Here is an 18,315-nt window from a genome sequence, read left to right on the forward strand (position 1 = left end):
TCAGTGTAAGTCATTGAAATTTGACATTTTAACACAATTAACAATGTTCGCAAGTTTTATAACATTTGCAAACTTTGAAGTTGTCTCCTGCATAGCAAGATCCAGATTATTATATGTGAAAAAGAGGTCCTAAAATGAACTCCTTTGGAACTCTATTACAAACCTTCCTCCAGCCTGAAAAGTACCCATTAATTGCTACTGTTTCCTATTACTGAGCCGATTTTGTGCTCATGTTGCTACTGACCCTTTTACTCCACAAGCCCCAACTTTTCTCAACAGTCTATTGTGCAATCCTGTATCATATCCCTTTTGGAAGTCCACGTGCATCACATTAACATCTGTTACCTTTTCAAAAAATTTCAGCAAGTTAGTTGGATACAATTTTCCCTCAAAAAATCCATGCTTGCAAATTAATTCATCTTCCCCCCTACCTTTTCCAAGTCCAGAGAAAATTGAAAGGTTGTTAGTGTCTATGCATTTTCCACTCACACCTCCTTCAATGTTCTTGGATGCATTTCATCTAGCCCTAGTGCTCTATCAACTTTAAGCACTGAGTACATTAAGCTTACTCAATATCATTTTATCAATTTTAAACCCTTCCAGTGACGGAGTTTTCGCCTCTGTCACCAAGACTGGAGTAGATGCAAAATATTTGTTCAATTCCTCTGCTACCCTTCCTGCCTCCATGCGCAAAGCCCAAGTTTGGTCCCTAATTGGCCTGATTATTTCTTTTGCCACCGTTTTACCACTGATGTGTTTTTAGAAGACTTTGCAATTTCTCCATGTTAAATGCCAGTCCATTCACATACATTTCTTCTTCACATATTTGCCTTTTGCACCTCCTTTCTGAACTTTTTGAAGTCAGCTTGGATATCAATTGTATTGTCTACCCAGCACTGGTCGTAGCCATATTCTTTCTTCTTTCACATAATTTCTATCTCTATCATCTAGGGAGATGCTGATTTTTTTACCTGACCTTTCCCTTTTGAGGGAACATACTTTGGCTACACAGAAATTAACAGCATTTGGGGAACAGTTAGCTACCATTTATCGTAAATGGCGACGCATCAGACTACTTGCGAACTTCAAGGCCTGCATTCACAAAGTGCTGTGAGGTAAAAATTTCTACGGTACCCTTCCACTGTCAGATAACGATCCTACAGTGCATTAGCAGATGCATGGGAGTAGGTGTCCATCCCGTCCTCTTGGCCGGGCTGGATGTGTGGTGCAGGGAGACTACAGGAAAGGAAAATAAGGAAGAAATAGATAAGATTACCTTTCCAAAACGCATAAATGGGTTTTATAAACATCACATTATTTGGCATCATAAAGATTCACCCAGCGTAAACTCGTGTCCATGTGAATACAGTGCATGCCTCAAAGCCTTGTGGATTGTTTGGATTGCACTTCATGAAGTTGCCCTTGCATTTGGCTGGATACTTGCAGCTACCCCATTCATGATTCTATTCAGTCAGACTCAGAGGAAAAGTCAAACAGAACAAAATACTTGATGCATTGACAGGTGAGGCATGCAGCCTATGCCTGACCCTCTACCAATTCCCATTTGAACTTGACTGTTGAGAAGAATCGCCATTCAATATCCTCCTCACTACTGGCAACAAAAAAATACAACTCTCAGTCATATAGCACGGTAACAGACACTTCAGTCCAAACAGACCATGATGTACATAATCCCAAACTTAACTCTTCCCACCTGCCTGTTCCTGGACCATATCTCTTCAAACTTTTCCTATTCATGTACTTATCCAACAGTCTTTTTAACATTGTAATTGTACCCACATCCACCAATTCCTCAGGAAGCTCATTCCACATGCAAACCACTCACTGTAAAACAAAAATTGCTTCCTTTTGTCGTCTTTAAAATCTCTTTTCATCTTAAAAATGGGCCCACAGCTTTGAAATCCCCACATCCTAGAGAAAAGATACCTACCATTAACCATATCTATACCCCATCATGATTTTATAAACCTCTGTAAGATCACCTATCAACCCCCTACGTCCAGTGAAAAAAAAATCCCAACCTTTCTTTATAACTTCCAGATCCAGCAACATCCTGGTAAATCTCTTCTGAACCCTCTGTAAGTCATAACATCCTTCCTAAAACAGAGCAAGTAGAACTGGACACCACACTCAGAAGAGGCCTCACTAATACCCTGTACAACCTCAACATGACTTCCCAACTCTTATACTCAAAGCACTGAGCAACAAAGGCAAGTATGCTAAATGCCTTTTCAATTGGCCTGATGGCATGAGGAAATTGCAATGTGTTAAAATCAAACGAGTGAAGCTGATGCACATCATTTGCAACATTTTAGCATTGTTGATTTGTATTCTTCTTTCTGTTAGTGGCACAAGAGACAGCCTTTTCTCCAGAGATGCCACTGGGGTAACATGACACAGTCAAGCACCCAGGACAATGTGGCAAACAGTTACAACAAGATTTGGAATTTCCCATTCAGGCCTTCAGTCAGTAAAATCAAGAGGAAATGCCAAACAGAATGATCCATCTAAAGGGCAAGAAAAATCTTTTTAAAAAGAAAATCAACATTAAATCAAATGAATGCAACCAACCATTATAGGCCTTGCAAAAGGAAAAGAGGACGGAAGGAAAATACATCGCGATCCATTCTTTTTAATTTGAATTTTATATGTTTTTGCTTAAAATAATTCAAACTTTTATGGCAGATTTTGATGATGTTAATAAAACATCCAGGGCAGTCTTTTTATGAATGAGTTTAATATATATTTAACAGAGAGTTTCAAGTAAGCAATTTCACATCAAGGCTGCATTAACATTTCACTATTACTGGGTCCCTGCACATCCATCTCCCGGGGCACTTATCAGCTAGTCTAACCTTTCACAGCTGAGCTACCAAGTAAAGCATGCTGCCAATGGAGTTTACCACAGTAGTCTAAACTCACAGCAAAAGTTCACGCCACAGAAGTTAAAACCAGTTCAAGACACTAAGTGCAAACAATGGAGAGGAAAGAATTGCAATGGTCATGCAAGGTTCTCCTTTAATACACTGAAAGAATGTTACAGAAACTGGAACTAAAAACAGAAAATGCTAGAAATGCTCAGAAGATCAGGCAGCATCAACTGAGAGGAAAAAAAAAGTTAACAGTTTGCAGTCAGTGACAAAGCAGTAGAGCTTGACATTTATTATGTTAACAGTTCCCACAAGCCTTTAGTGAGTCTTTGAATGTGAATTTACACCATCTCATCTCATGATCATTCCTAGGATAGAACCCATACCAAGGGGTGCGTTACCTCACAAAGAAATATGCTTATTCTTCAATTTATTGTTCCATGCAGAGTCAAAACACATTTTAGGGTGGCACGGTGGCTCAGTGGTGAGCACTGTTGCCTTATAGTGCCAGGGAGCAGAGTTCGATTCCCCCTTGGGCGACTGTCTGTGTGGAGTTTGTGCATTCTCCCTGCGTCTGCATGGGTTTCCTCTGGGTGCTCTGGTTTCCTCCCACAATCCAAAAGATGTGCAGGTCAGCTGAATTGGCCATGCTAAATTGCCCAAAGTGTTAGGTGCATTACTCAGGGGTAAAGAGAGAATATGGGAATGGGGCTGGATGGTTTGCTGTTTGGAGGATCAGTGTGGACTTGTTGGGTCAAATGGTCTGTTTCCACACTGAAGGTAATCTAATCATCTAATCTTCGAAACTCAAGTTAGTTTTAATATAATGTTTGGACAGGCACAGAAAGCAAAATAATAAAGATTAAGAAAGAAAGGAAATAAAAGATACATATATAAAAGACAGAATGAATAGTAAAAATAAAATTTCCACACTAAGTTCTGAATGAACTTGCAACATCAATTTAACAAGGATAGAAAAGTTGGCTGACAGCACTTACCATTAGCATGGCATTCAAATTCATTTATATCTGAATACACTAGCTCCAACATTTTCTAGTGTTTAGTCAGCAACAATGGATCAGTACACCAAGCTTCACCTACTACATTGATTTCAGTGCTGCTTCTACAGCTAGGACTGATACAGTACTCCTGAACAGGATGTCAGACTACAATGCTTTCGACTTCCATTTTTAAACACACATACACAGACTCAGGAAGTTGCTGCCTTATTTACCCACAGTAATAATAATGAGCACTGTTAACCTCACTGTACTACTAAATGCAAAATCGAAGTCAACGTTCAAGCTCTAAACAAAGATTATGACAACACGAACTCTGTTTCTCCCTCACTGATACAGCCTGACTTGCTGAGTAGTTACAGGTGCTTCTTTGACTGGGACAACCCACACATCCTAGGGCAGGCAAAACAAAGACACGCACGAGAGTTCTTAGAGGCGTGGCATCCTAACCAGAGCTCATCAAGAAACACATCGATTTAGATCCTATCTACCTCCCCTTGGGAAAAAAAAAGACTGGAAATGACACCATCCACCTGAAGAAACCAAGACCTATAAAGAGAGAGATGGGACATGCCACCAGCACTTCACCAGAGACTCTCACTGATGATGTTACCTAGTATGGTTACAAAACATCTGAAAACAAACCTTCACACTCAGTGAGCTAACTTACATACTTCTATTTGAACTTGATTGCATATACTTCCCCTGAACATACACCTAACATTAAAAAGGTGCATCATTATCACCTCAACGTTCTGAAGTGAAATAGTCCTATCATCATGGAACCGTGCTCAAATTGGCAGCATAAGAAAAACTCCAGTCCAAAAGGCTGGGAGGGGTCCTACCTTGCCATCGTTCAGACAGATTAGGGTATGCTGCAACACCACAAACAACCATGAAGACAAACAGGAACGCAATCAGGCTCCGCTGCAATCTTGATAGCTGTTTCCATTTCTAGTTTGAAAAGTGAATTGTATTTAAAAAGATATAGAACACTGGAAATGATGTTGTTACCTGGTAACTTGTGATGACAAACTCTTAACAGTAAACATCTCAAAATAAAAGTTACTTTCCCAGGTTTCAGGAGAAAATTATTTTAATCAGGTAAACTTATTTTAGTTCACACTGACAGATTTGCAGACACAGCATTCCTCCCCAGAGAACAGGCTGCAGAATGATTCAGTCCAAAGATGCTAATTTGTCATCCATAAGGAGATGGAGAAGTTTAGCATGAATCGATTGCTTCTCATTTTTTTTTAAAAGAAGTGCCTATCCCCTTTTCAGCATGATCTCAGTCAAGGTCAGCGACCAATTATAGACCAAGTGCAATGGATTTGCACAATCTCTGAAAAGTATTGCTGTTACTGCATATGCAAAACTCTTTTCAGGTCAAGGTACAATGTTACAAAGTAGTTCATTCAATTGTAGACTGAACACTCAGTGCAATTTGTATCTCAGTACTGTGCATTTTTTTTTGTCATTAAAACCTGACTGACATTTTTATTGCCCTCACCCAGGTTTATTGTGGCCAACTGCAACATCCAGGTTAGATCAGGAATTGAAAGTGTCCCCTACCGGTCACTATACCAGATCTCTACATAGAGCAGTCAAAGATTTTAGGCTCAGAGGGAATGATAGCTAGTTTGTGAAGCCCAGATATAGCAACACAAGCCAGGCTCTCAGTTCTTCTTTTTGCTGCATGTGCTGGACTCATCTACTATTGATAACAGAACAGACTGTCATTTTGTTTGTATCAGCGATAGGTACAAATTAGTGGGAATGTGCCTTTACTTCATATTCATTGTCAAAGGTTTTGACGTGTAGTCCATAAATGCTAGGGTCACCAATGAACTAGGTCTGTGAGAGAACTTAGCAAAACAAGGGAACATTTTTTATCAGCCACAAGATATATAATTCACATGGACAAAATCAGATTTATGAAAGCACAGGGCAACAGCACACGTTAATTCTTTGAACCTCCCATACTGTTTTCAATTGAATGGTAGCGCAGTTAAGTGAGATCCAGTTTAAATATCCCTAAAGTACCAAGTCTTAAATAATTATTTCACAGGAAATGCAAACTCACACTGACCTAAATGCAATAAGCAGCCGCCAAACAAAACCATTTCGATTTCCCTAAGTGGACCTGAGCAACAAAGCACTCTGCAGAAGTATTCATTCATCATCCTATCTGAAAACAGTAAGCTTTACCTTGCTTCAAACACTCTGCAAGGACTAGAGGGGTAGCCTTTGCAAACCATTTTAAATCTAGTCATGTTACAAATAATGAAACCTTAAGAGATGAAAATTCTCTCTCTTATGTACAAAAAAAAATTAAAATCAAGAAAATAATTTCTAAAAATGTATTTAGGAATCTCACCCTTCAATTGGCTTCAAAGCCTAAATATAACTTCCCCACCAATTACATTTGTATCCCTATTCAACAGACTAATAATACATTTAAAAATAAGATCCAAATAACACTCACAAATGCCATATACTTCTGAGCTGTTTCCTGCTTTTCATTTAATCAAAATCATTGTCTCCCAATTCAACCCAAGGTTTTATAGCTAACGATTATGGATACAATATGGTTTGGCTTACCCTCCAGCAGGATTGTCTCCTCCAGGTCTTACTGTTGTCATAGGTCCTTCCAGCCTGACTACCCAGTGTCACTGAGATAAAGTCCCTCCTTTGTGGTGAATACATCCTTTAAAAATCTTCTGGGAAGATAACGATTTCCAGTACACTGCAAGCTGATTCAATAGGAAAACATTGGTACTGGGTTTATTTTTAACTTACAAGAGCTCCGTGGGAACAATTACATTTGTCAGTACTGAACAAGATATCATAGTTCTCAAGGTTACATCTGCTCATAAAGAACAAGCATTGCACAATGTGTGATGTATCAATCATTATAAATGTGCTAAAGTGAAGAGTTGGAATCCACAGGCAGAAATGAGGAAGGATTCTATATGAAACCATTCATCTCTCAAACCTGTTCTTCCATGCGGTTAGACTACGACTGATGTGTATCATAACCACATCTACCCACTCAGTGACCTTTAAAAAGAAATCAGAGTTTCAATACATTCAACTGATTGATCCTCACCCGCTATTTTGAGGGAATAGAATTAGCCTATTGAATGAAGAACTGCTTGTGAAATCACACCTCAACTGCTTATCACTAATTTAATGGTGAAACCTCTAACTGCAGCCTCCCCAACAAGGTTAAAATTGTGCCTGCTTAGTTTCTTTAGACAAATTTTAGAACGTCATCAGTGGCAACACTTCATTTCAGAAAAGGACACATTCCATAATATTTTTGATTAACAGAATGTAATGAGGTAGATTTGGACTTTCAAAATTATATAATGCATGTTTTCTAAGGTTACTTGAATTTTGTTCATTTGACAGGGATGGTGTCCCTTTATCATCCCACTTCTATCGATCTAGAAGGAAAAACTGAAAGCAACCTGAGTCACATACAGCAAAAATGGGGGACAATCACATGATAGTTATATTATTGGACTTGAAACCCAGAGGCCTGGACTAAAAATCCAGAGAAATGTGTTCAAATATAAGAAGGGTTTAGAGGGATATGGGCTGGGTGCTGGCAGGTGGGACTAGATTGGGTTGGGATATCTGGTCAGCATGGACAGGTTGTACTGAAGGGTCTGTTTTCATGCTGTACATCTCGATGACTCTATAAAGGTCACCATGAAAGCTGAAAAGTTAAATGACTAGGTAGTTCTGGAATTAAAGCTAGCATCAATAATAATAATAATAATAATAATAATAATAATAATAATAAATTAACTCAGATTATCATAAACATCTATCTGCTTCACTAGTGTCCTTACCCAATCTGAGCTGCATGTAATTCTGGACGCAGAGCAGTTGACTCTTAACTGTGTTTTTAAATACCCTAACAAGCCACTCAGGTAAAGGCGATTAGGATGACAATAACGGTGGGGTGAGGGTCATGATGTTTATTTGTGAATCACAAACAAAGAAATTACCTTAATGTTAGAATTTCTGGTTCTTACCTCAATGTTTGCAACAATGAAGTATAAATAATCACTGCATCAGCAATGTAAATCCAAAATCTCTAGGTTTCTCACTAGCTAAGCATAGCGAATTCTGATTTGCACCTGGGCCATTTTGACAAAGAATATCGTACACAGAAATACAGTGTGCGTGTGGGCGTTCGCACTAGATAGAAATTATACAGTATTTTAACAAAGAGAGGAACTGGTAAAAATCCCACATGGCCACACAATATAGAAATTCCTGTTCTACTCGCTTTCATGGATCAATTTAGCAACCACTTCAATCAATCAACTTTCTCCTCAATTCCCAACTGGATTCATTAGTGCAATCTGATATTTGTGATCTCTAGTTTTGGCTACCTCTATTCAAACCATTTAACAATCTTCTTGACCTTTAACTGGGTCGTCCCTGGGCTTTCTTCTTTCTGATGGAAAGAGTCTTATTTTTGCATCTTTACCGATGTCTCTATATTTCCTTTATATATGGCGGCCAGAAATGTGCAGTTATCCAAATGAGATCAAATCAAGGTCCTGTGCACATTTAGCATAGCCTCTCTGCTTTCCAATTCCATCAAAACTAAACCACTCTGCTTCATGTCTTCCTAAAATGACAATTACCTATGCTACTACTTTGAACGTAGTACAGTTCTGCACCCCCAGAACACTTTGCTCATCCACTCAATTTAGATTCTTATATTCCAAGGAATAAGTGGTCTCTCATTGCCCCATAAGGATATACCACCTCAGAGCCCTGCCTCAGTTTTAATTAAACACTAAAACAAACAAATTTTAAAACTGCATGTCAATTGTGAAGCAACTTATACTTGTGTAAAAATATATATTTGCACAAATATTCTGATCATAATAAAACAGGTGGAAACCTTTAAATTCTAACACGACTAGACAGGATAAACAAGATATTCCCAATGGCTGAGGAGTCCAGAATCACAGATCACAATCTAAGGATATTGGGTAAATCATTTAAAAGTTACAGAAACATTTCATTAAAAATGGTTAAGATACCTTGAAGAAAATAGATAATAAGCAACATACAAACTAAGTTTCAGAATCATAGTATGTTATCCTGGTTAAGCTCTGCTTGGCAGTCTTTTTTTGACAGCCAGTTAGTTAAACAGTATGTTTTAACAGTCAATGTCATAAGTATATACTGAACTTCATATGGAGGACCCAAATTTGTCCAAAACAGAAAGATTTGTTTCTAACAAGAGTTAACCATTTATAAAATCTGAATAACACCTGCAGCAAGCTGTAGTAGGATGAAGCCTTCCCCCTTCTGCACTCACAAATCTGATCTACAGCACAAGCGGTAGGTGTTTCCTGTTGCTGTCAACACAGTGTGAAGGCTGGGAACATGCCACCTGCACAATGCTGACACTAGCAAAACACTAAACTGAGCAATAAAAATCAGGCACAAAAACCAGTATCAACTGAAAATTTGAGAATCTTAGAGAGATGACAATTTTAAAAAAAATTAAAACAAGACTCTATGAGACTTCTGTGTATCACAATAAGCAACAGTTGACACATAATCCATTCATGCCACAATGAGAAGAAACAAAAATAAAATGGAAAATGAAGCACTGCTAAAGCAAAATGTAGAAAACAAACTGAGAAACATGGAAATAAAGTAATTGAACTGTTACTCAATTTTTAATCATTGTACAAAACAGTTGTACAGGGGACAACATTCTCCAAAGACAAATTGGAACTTAAGTAATACTAATCTTAAGGAATAACATTTTAAAAAGTTTAATTAATGCACTGACAGAAAAGAAGGGTTCAGAAACGATTGACAAGGATGTTGGCAGGGTTGGAGGATTTGAGCTATAGGGAGAGGCTGATCAGCTGGGGCTGTTTTCCCTGGAGCGTCTGAGGCTGAGGGGTGACCTTATAGAGGTTTATAAAATAGTGAGGGGCATGGATAGGGTAAATAGACAAAGTATTTTCCCTAAGGTCGGGGAGTCCAGAACTAGAGGGCATAGGTTTAGGGTGAGAGGGGAAAGATAGCAAAGAGACCTAAAGGGCAACTTTTTCACATAGAGGGTGGTACGTGTATGGAATGAGCTGCCAGAGGATGTGGTGGAGGCTGGTACAATTGCAACATTTAAGAGGCATTTGGATGGGTATATGAATAGGAAGGGTTTGGAGGGATATGGGCCGGGTGCTGGCAGGTGGGACTAGATTGGGTTGGGATATCTGGTCGGCATGGACGGGTTGGACCGAAGGGTCTGTTTCAGTGCTGCATATCTCTGTGACCGTAGGTTAAAGAAAACTAAATCCAGTTGGGATTCCAGGCAATGCTTCCTTGACATGAAGCTGTTAACATTTAGAGTGAAATTGGGGTTTACAAAAACTGAACAGGGACAAATTCCACTCACTGGGTCATTTATTTGGAATGAGAGCATGCTGAGAGTTTGTGAAGAGCTTGGAGGCACCTGCTCACTGTGGGAGCTCCAGCCCAGCTCCTACAGCGGGCCCCCGGCTCTGCTCTCTACTCGAGCAGCCGGTCAGAGCCGCGGCCTAGCCGCCAGGCAGCAGACAGCGGGGCCTCAAGACTCTGCCCTCGAACCGCACGGTCACGTCAAGGCCCCCCCCGGTATGGAAGACTCATCTCCCGCAGTCGGTCTTACCTTCCAGCCCGGCCCCAGTGCCAGCTCAGACCCTGCCCCTCTCCCTCTGTCTGTCCGGCTCCAGCTGAACTTCCGGGCTCCAGAGCCCCGCCCCCACCGTCACTGCCATGGAACTGCAGGGACGTCCCATTCAGCAGCAAACTGACTACATCCAAACAAATAGCAACAAACATTGCAAAAGTAATACCCACTGCAGTAGCAAAAGACACTGCAAAAATAATACGCATTGCAATAGGAATTGACAGTGCAAAAATAATACCCACTGCAATAGGAATTGACAGGGCAAAAATAATACCCACTGCAATAGGAATTGACAGTGCAAAAATAATACCCATTGCAATAGGAATTGACAGTGCAAAAATAATACCCACTGCAATAGGAATTGACAGTGCAAAAATAATACCCACTGCAATAGGAATTGACAGTGCAAAAATAATACCCATTGCAATAGGAATTGACAGGGCAAAAATAATACCCACTGCAATAGGAATTGACAGGGCAAAAATAATACCCATTGCAATAGGAATTGACAGTGCAAAAATAATACCCACTGCAATAGGAAAAGGCACTGCAAAAATAATACCCACTGCAATAGCAACAAACTTTGTAAAAAATAATGCCCATTGCAATAGCAAAATACATGGTAAAAATAAGACCCATTACAACAACAAACTTTGTAAAATAATACACACTGCAACAAAACAAACATTGTAAAAATGGTACCCATTGTAATAGCAAAAGACATGCGCTGCCCTCCCTCCGCCATGGTAAAGATAAGACCCATTGCATAAACAACAAACTTTGTAAAAATAGTACACTTTTGTGAGAAACAAAGCTCACTCACTTCAATAATTTCAGTCCGAGACAAGATCTGAATCAGTAGTGCCATTTATTTTACACTTGCAAGTGGGTGTGATGTCCACTGTCTACAAGGCAAGGGACATACACACACCAAATTCAATTCATACACAACATTTATATGATTTGATGTCTATTGTTTTACACTGCTCCCTCCCCTGTTTACATCGTCCATTTCCCTAAGACCGGCCCCCATTACCTCTGTTTATCTCTTGCCTTATCCGGCCTTGTCTGTGACAAAATGCTTATTCCTGGTCTCACAAGGCTGTTTGACCTCATCCTGCTGTAGGTCATTGTTAGGCATATTCTTTCTTCATCATTATCTACCCCCTTCATCTGTGCCTTTCCCGAGGCCATTCTGATCCCTATGACCCTTTTAATTGGGGTTTGTTCCTGTGTTTTTGTAAAAGTGGGAAGCACATGTTTATATCTACTGTTTGTACAGGCGTATCTAGCTTAACTTCATCCCCTCACAACATCTTATCTACTTGCCCATAATGTCTACCTTCTGACATACAGTTTTAGCTAATACAAAAACAATTATATATTTCCTCCACATCGTTTCCATTCTTGTTGACTCAGCTCTTGGCTAAAACAATTACACACTGGTGTGAGTTCATTTTACTTTGTAAGATGGAATTGCAGAATTGCAGAAGTAACATTAATTTACCTATATCCCACAATTTCCCCCTTTTCTTTAATTACCATTTGTTATCTTCTGCATTTTTCTTTTAGAGGCACCTGTTTCATCAAGGCTGTTTCAATCAGTCTTTGGGTGAGCCCTCGTATACAGGGTATGATCATTTTTATTAATTGTTACCCACCAAAAGAGAGCTGACACAAAGCCTGCTGCAATCTGGTTACAAGCCTTGAATTCATCAGGTACCCCCCTAAGGACTCCTACCGAATCGAGATAAATCCTGTCATCGAAAGAAGTGTCTAACAGTAATCTCTTACCCCTTCCCTTTTTCCCTCCTATCTTTTCCTTCTCAAATGCCAGGGTAAATGGAATTGCCAATTGTACAATTGCACATATCCCTCTCCAATCCGGAGGTAGCGTGGGTCTCAATATTTTGCCTCCACAGTCCCACCACAGATCCGCTTGGGGAACCTTCAGTGCTGAGTAGTTCCCTCCCTTCTCCATTTCAGTTACATTCTTAATTTCTGTACATAATTTCAGCTCCCCCAAATCTTTCGACTGACTTGTACCTCGTCCACACACACGATGTGTGATTTCCAACTGCGGCAGAAAACAGGGGGGGAACTTTTACATCTTTCTTCTCCAAGGGAGGGAACATCAGAGATAGGGAGGTACAATTCCTATCATTCCACGCAGTCTCATCCTGGTACAGGGCTATCATACATTTCGTGCCCTTCCTGTCTCGCTTCCACCCGAGCGGAAAGGGAACCACCTGGGCCACTGGCCTACCAGAGGCACATGCATAGCAATTGCTCTTGTTCAGACTTTTCACAGTATACTTTACCCATTCAACCCAGGCATTTGCATCCCCAAACCCAGTTTCTATTTCAATGGTCTGTTTCAAGTCCTTTACCTCTATAAATTTTACTACTTTAGGATCAGCGGGAGGGGTGAAAGATTGTATCTTATTACCCAGTAGTTCTACCCGTTTTCCCTGTCCTACACTAATTCAAAAACAATAGCCCAAGAAATCCTTCCCATTTGCTTTCATTTCTATCCCGAACATTTCATTTCATTGTATCTCATAGGTGCCCCCCCCCCAACCAGGATTGTTTCGTGCCATGTGGTTTTCCCTTATCGTTAGGTATATTGGGTTACACTTTTTATCGGGACAATCGCGAGCTGGTCGGAAGGGGGTCTGGTGCGCTGTGACGAGACCATTATACTAAGTACCATCCCCAAGGCTATCCCCATAGGACTTAAGATGTATCTCAGAGCCGCGGTACTGTCTCTGATTATCTACATCCCCACAATTTACTAAGCTGCATACATCAGCGTCTATTACTTGTGGATTATCAGACTTGGGGACCGTTAATAATACATATGACAATGATATTTGACAAAATCCCAATACTAAAAGGGCTAGCATCATAGCTCTAGCAGCATTCCCAGTATTCTAACCATCATGCTGAATATACAATCTTACAGAAATAATCCCGCGCTCGCATCGCCACTGTATAATCAGTTACTCAAAGTCTCTTTAGCCTGAGTTTCAGCGAATCTTGCGTTGATTCGGCTATCCAGACTTCTTCCTCAACTGGAGGGTCCACTGGCCCTTTGATCCGAGTGTAGTGAGTCCATCCTTTCTCTGCTGTCCTTATTGCCGTTTCGGGGGTCAAAAGAGCCTGGTACGGCCCTTCCCAGTCCGGCTGTAATTTAGTCTCTGTCCATGATTTTACTAAGATTCAATCGCCCGGCCGGATGGGATGAATGGTGCATTCAAGGGGTGGAGTCTGTGCCAATAAACCCTGTTTCCTGAGGAAAAACAAAGAGGAGGACAAGCCCAGTATATACTTCTTTAAAAACAAATCTTTAGTTTCGGGACTTGGCAATTCTCCATTCGTTCCCAAGTAAGATAATCCAAATAAGATTTCATAGGGGGATAGTCCCAAATCTTTCCTTGGGGCTGTTTGTACTCGCAAGAGAGCTATAGGTAAACATTTGGTCCAAGGGAGTCTGGTTCCTATTATCAATTTAGAGAGCTGTCGTTTGAGTGTTTGGTTCATTCTCTCAACCCTTCCCGATGATGGCAGGTGCCATTGAGTATGGAACTCCCAGGAAATTCCCAACCCTTTCATTACCCCCCGTAACACTTTAGAGGTAAAGTGAGTTCCTTGGTCGGAATCAATATGGTTCACGAGCCCATATCGGGGAATTATGTGCTCCAATATTGTTTTAGACACCCCACTCACAGTGGCGGTAGCTAGGGGGTATGCCTCAACCCAACCAGATAAATGATCTCCTCTGACCAACATATATTTTAGTCTCCCTACCCTGGGGAGTTCAGTATAATCTACTTGTATACTCTGGAAAGGTCTCAATCCTGGGTCTCTTCCTCCCGGTGTCTGTTTTCTCAAGACTTTCTTATTTACCTTTCTGCATATGATACATCCCTCACATATTTGTTTAGCAATTGTATATATTCCTTTACATCCATATTCCCTAAGAACCAAATCACACATTGCTTGTACTCCCCAATGGCTGCCTTGGCGTAGGACAGCCATAATGTCTCGCATCATCATTTTGTTCAACATTCTCCTTCCATTAGGTAACATCCAATGCCCGTCTGCTGTTTTTACAGCCCCTAAATCTCTCAATTCTTTTTCTTCACTTTCAGTAAATATAGGAGCTTCCCGAGGACCGGGGACAGTAGGTATTAGGGAATGAATCACCACTTCTTGTGGGTTCAGGGCGGCTTCCTTAGCCACTTCATCGGCTAATCTATTTCCCCTAACCTCTGGTTCATTTCCTTTCTGATGACCATTTACATGCACTACTGCTATTTCTCGGGGAAGTAATAGGGACTCCAAGACTCGTTTAATCAATTCTTCATGTACTAATTCCTTCCCCCACCTCTGGGTTAATACTCCCAAAACCGCTCCCTTATCTACGGTAGCAAAGAGGTGGAAAGGTTTATCTAGGGAAGGTAAGGCTAACACAGGGGCATGGATCAGATCTCTTTTGCCTCATCATCCCAACTTAGACATTTTGGTTCCCCCTCTAATAGTTTGAGATATAATTTCTTAGTCTTCTGTCCATAGGAATCAATCCACAATCTGCAAAAACCCGTGAGACCCAAACATTTGTGTAACTCCCGTTTAGTGCTGGGCAGCGGCATTCCCACTATTCCCTCTATCCGTTCCAGGCTTATCTTTCGCTTTCCCTCACTAACTAAATGTCCCAAGTACTTCACTTCTTGCTCCACGTATTGTGGTTTGTTTTTAGATACCCTCAGTCCTTGCTGGCCCAGGAAATTTAATAATTTGTTAGTGGCTTCTACTACTCTTTCTCTTCTTTTTCCTGTTACTAAGAGGTCGTCTACATACTGCAACAGGGTAGTCCCCTTGGGGCTGCTAAATTTCTCCAATATTTGTTCTAACATCTGTCCAAATAAATTCGGGGATTCTGTAAACCCCTGGTGAAGCACAGTACACCGGTATTGCTGTTGCTGTCCTGTCTTAGGGTCTTCCCACTCAAAGGCAAACAAATTCCTACCGTCCTCTGCCAAGGGACAAGCCCAAAAGGCATCCTTTAAATCTATCAGACTAAACCATTTGTGGTCATGAGGGATCTCACTTAATAACGTAGAGGGGTTTGGCACCCTGGGTGCCTGATCTGTACTATTCGATTTAATGTTCTCAAATCCTGCACCAATCGATAAGTTCCATCGGATTTCCGCACTGGTAGTATTGGGGTATTATAAGGAGATATACATGGCTCCAACAATCCATCTCTAATCAATCCTTCAATTACTGGCTACAGTCCTCGTTTACCTTCTATGGAAATGGGATATTGTCGCTCACAGACAACGTCCCCTTTCCCTTTTTTTTTAAAACTTTACTTCAAGGGGAGGGATCTGTAGTTTTCCACAATTCCCTTCCCTAGCCCATACAATAGGGTCTATCTCTCTCTCCACATCCTCTGTCAACATTGCCTTTTGTACAACTAATTCTTTTTCCTGAATTCCAATCCCCAGTCCTAAGAGGATAATTAAATCTCTCCCTAATAAGTTACTTCCTATATCAGGGATATACAACAGTTCCCCTGTGACCCTATCCTTAGGACCTTCTATCATCATAGGTTCAAATACTGGAACAGTAAATCCTTCCCCTTTTTACCCCCGAAACAGTAATTGACCGTGTTGACATTCCTACTTTCTTTGGTTTAAAATTCAGCAATGACCGTGCTGCCCCCGTATCTACGAGGAAGACTACCTCTTCCCTACAGGGTCCCACCTTCAGGTTTATCAAGGGTTCCTGGTGGGCCCCCGAGGGCAGGAACCCCTGACACCCCTATTCTTCATCAAAATTCATAAGCGGAATTGCCCTCTCTTCCCTTTTCAGAGCAGGACACTCCCGCTTAAAGTGCCCTATCTTTCCGCAATAATAGCATCCTGCCTGTGGAGACCTCCAGCTCTGCCCCTGTCGCTCGAACCCTCTATCAAACGCTCCCCCTTGTCCTCTCTGTCCTACATGCTGCCACCCGCCGCTCCGGTTGGTCACTATTGGTTCCACTCTTTTCTTAACCAACTCATCAACCGCAGCTACCATCATTTTCACCTTCTGTTTCTGTCTCTCATCCTCTCTCTTTACAAACACTTTCTGTGCCTCTCTTAACAATTCATCTAATGGCTTTTCACTCCACCCTTCTATCTTCTGTATCTTTCTCTGTATGTCTGGCCATTCCTTTGTCACAAAAATGTACTTTCAAAAGACCCTGTGCCACTGGGTTCTCAGGGTTCATTCCAAAATATTTCCACATTGAGTCTCTTAATCTCTGCAAAAAAAAGCTGAAGGAGTCTCATCTTTCTCCTGTCTAACTTCAAAGGCTTTAGTCAAATTCTGTGACTTCGGAACTGCCTCTCTTTTACCTTTTAGAATCAGGTCTTTCAATTCCCTCATTTCTTCTCTATGCTCCGGATTTTGGTTTTCCCACTGGGGGTCTCTGAGGGGGAACTTCACCTCTCCCTGTCCAGCATCCCCATCTCCAATTGGGGTGTTCCCTGTCCCATATTTTAATGGCTGCTCCCCATATAGGACAGAGTCAGCATGGATTTATGAAGGGGAAATCATGCTTGACTAATCTTCTTGAATTTTTTGAGGATGTAACTCGGAAGATGGACGAGGGAGATCCAGTGGATGTAGTGTACCTGGACTTTCAGAAAGCTTTTGATAAAGTCCCACACAAGAGGTTAGTGAGTAAAATTAGGGCGCACGGGATTGGGGGCAAAGTACTAGATTGGATAGAGAATTGGTTGGCTAACAGGAAACAAAGGGTAGTGATTAACGGCTCCATTTCGAAATGGCAGGCAGTGACCAGTGGGGTACCGCAGGGATCCGTGCTGGGACCGCAGCTTTTTACAATATATGTAAATGATATAGAAGATGGTATCAGCAATAACATTAGCAAATTTGCTGATGACACAAAGCTAGGTGGTAGGGTGAAATGTGATGAGGATGTTAGGGGATTACAGGGTGACCTGGACAAGTTAGGTGAGTGGGCAGATGCATGGCAGATGCAGTTTAATGTGGATAAATGTCTGGTTATCCACTTTGGTGGCAAGAACAGGAAGGCAGATTACTACCTCAATGGTATCAAATTAGGTAAAGGGGCTGTTCAGAGAGATCTGGGTGTTCTTGTCCACCAGTCAATGAAGGCAAGCATGCAGGTACAGCAGGTCGTGAAGAAGGCTAATAGCATGCTGGCCTTCATAACAAGAGGGATTGAGTATAGAAGCAAAGAGGTGCTTCTGCAGCTGTACAGGGCCCTGGTGAGACCACACCTGGAGTACTGTGTGCAGTTCTGGTCTCCAAATTTGAGGAAAGACATTCTGGCTATTGAGGGAGTGCAGCGTAGGTTCACGAGGTCAATTCCTGGAATTGCAGGATTGCCTTACACGGAAAGACTGAAGCGACTGGGCTTGTATACCCTTGAGTTTAGAAGACTGAGAGGGGATCTGATTGAAACGTATAGGCTTATGAAAGGACTGGACACTCTGGCAGGAGGGAACATATTTCCGTTGATGGGGGAGTGCCGAACCAGAGGACACAACTTAAAAATACGGGGTAGACCATTTAGGACAGAGATGAGGAGAAACTACTTCACACAGAGAGTGGTGGCTGTGTGGAATGCTCTGCCCCAGAG

At 41.3% G+C, this 18,315-nt stretch overlaps 1 protein-coding gene across 2 annotated transcripts in view; it reads right to left on the bottom strand.

The window, feature by feature from the left end:
* Nucleotides 1–10,701, bottom strand: part of man1b1b (mannosidase, alpha, class 1B, member 1b) — a 43,714-nt gene extending 33,013 nt beyond the window's left edge. For both annotated transcript variants that reach the window (XM_072565522.1, XM_072565521.1), the window contains exons 1-3: nt 10,614–10,701; nt 6,515–6,666; nt 4,756–4,864 (exon numbers count right to left, since the gene is read on the bottom strand). In XM_072565522.1, coding sequence (XP_072421623.1) covers nt 4,756–4,864; nt 6,515–6,619 — 214 coding nt within the window. In that variant the 5' untranslated portion in view covers nt 6,620–6,666; nt 10,614–10,701. The remainder of the gene's footprint in view (nt 1–4,755; nt 4,865–6,514; nt 6,667–10,613) is intronic.
* Between the last annotated feature and the right edge of the window lie 7,614 nt (nt 10,702–18,315).

The sequence above is a fragment of the Chiloscyllium punctatum genome, chromosome 49, assembly GCF_047496795.1.
Source record: "Chiloscyllium punctatum isolate Juve2018m chromosome 49, sChiPun1.3, whole genome shotgun sequence".
NCBI lineage: Eukaryota > Metazoa > Chordata > Chondrichthyes > Orectolobiformes > Hemiscylliidae > Chiloscyllium > Chiloscyllium punctatum.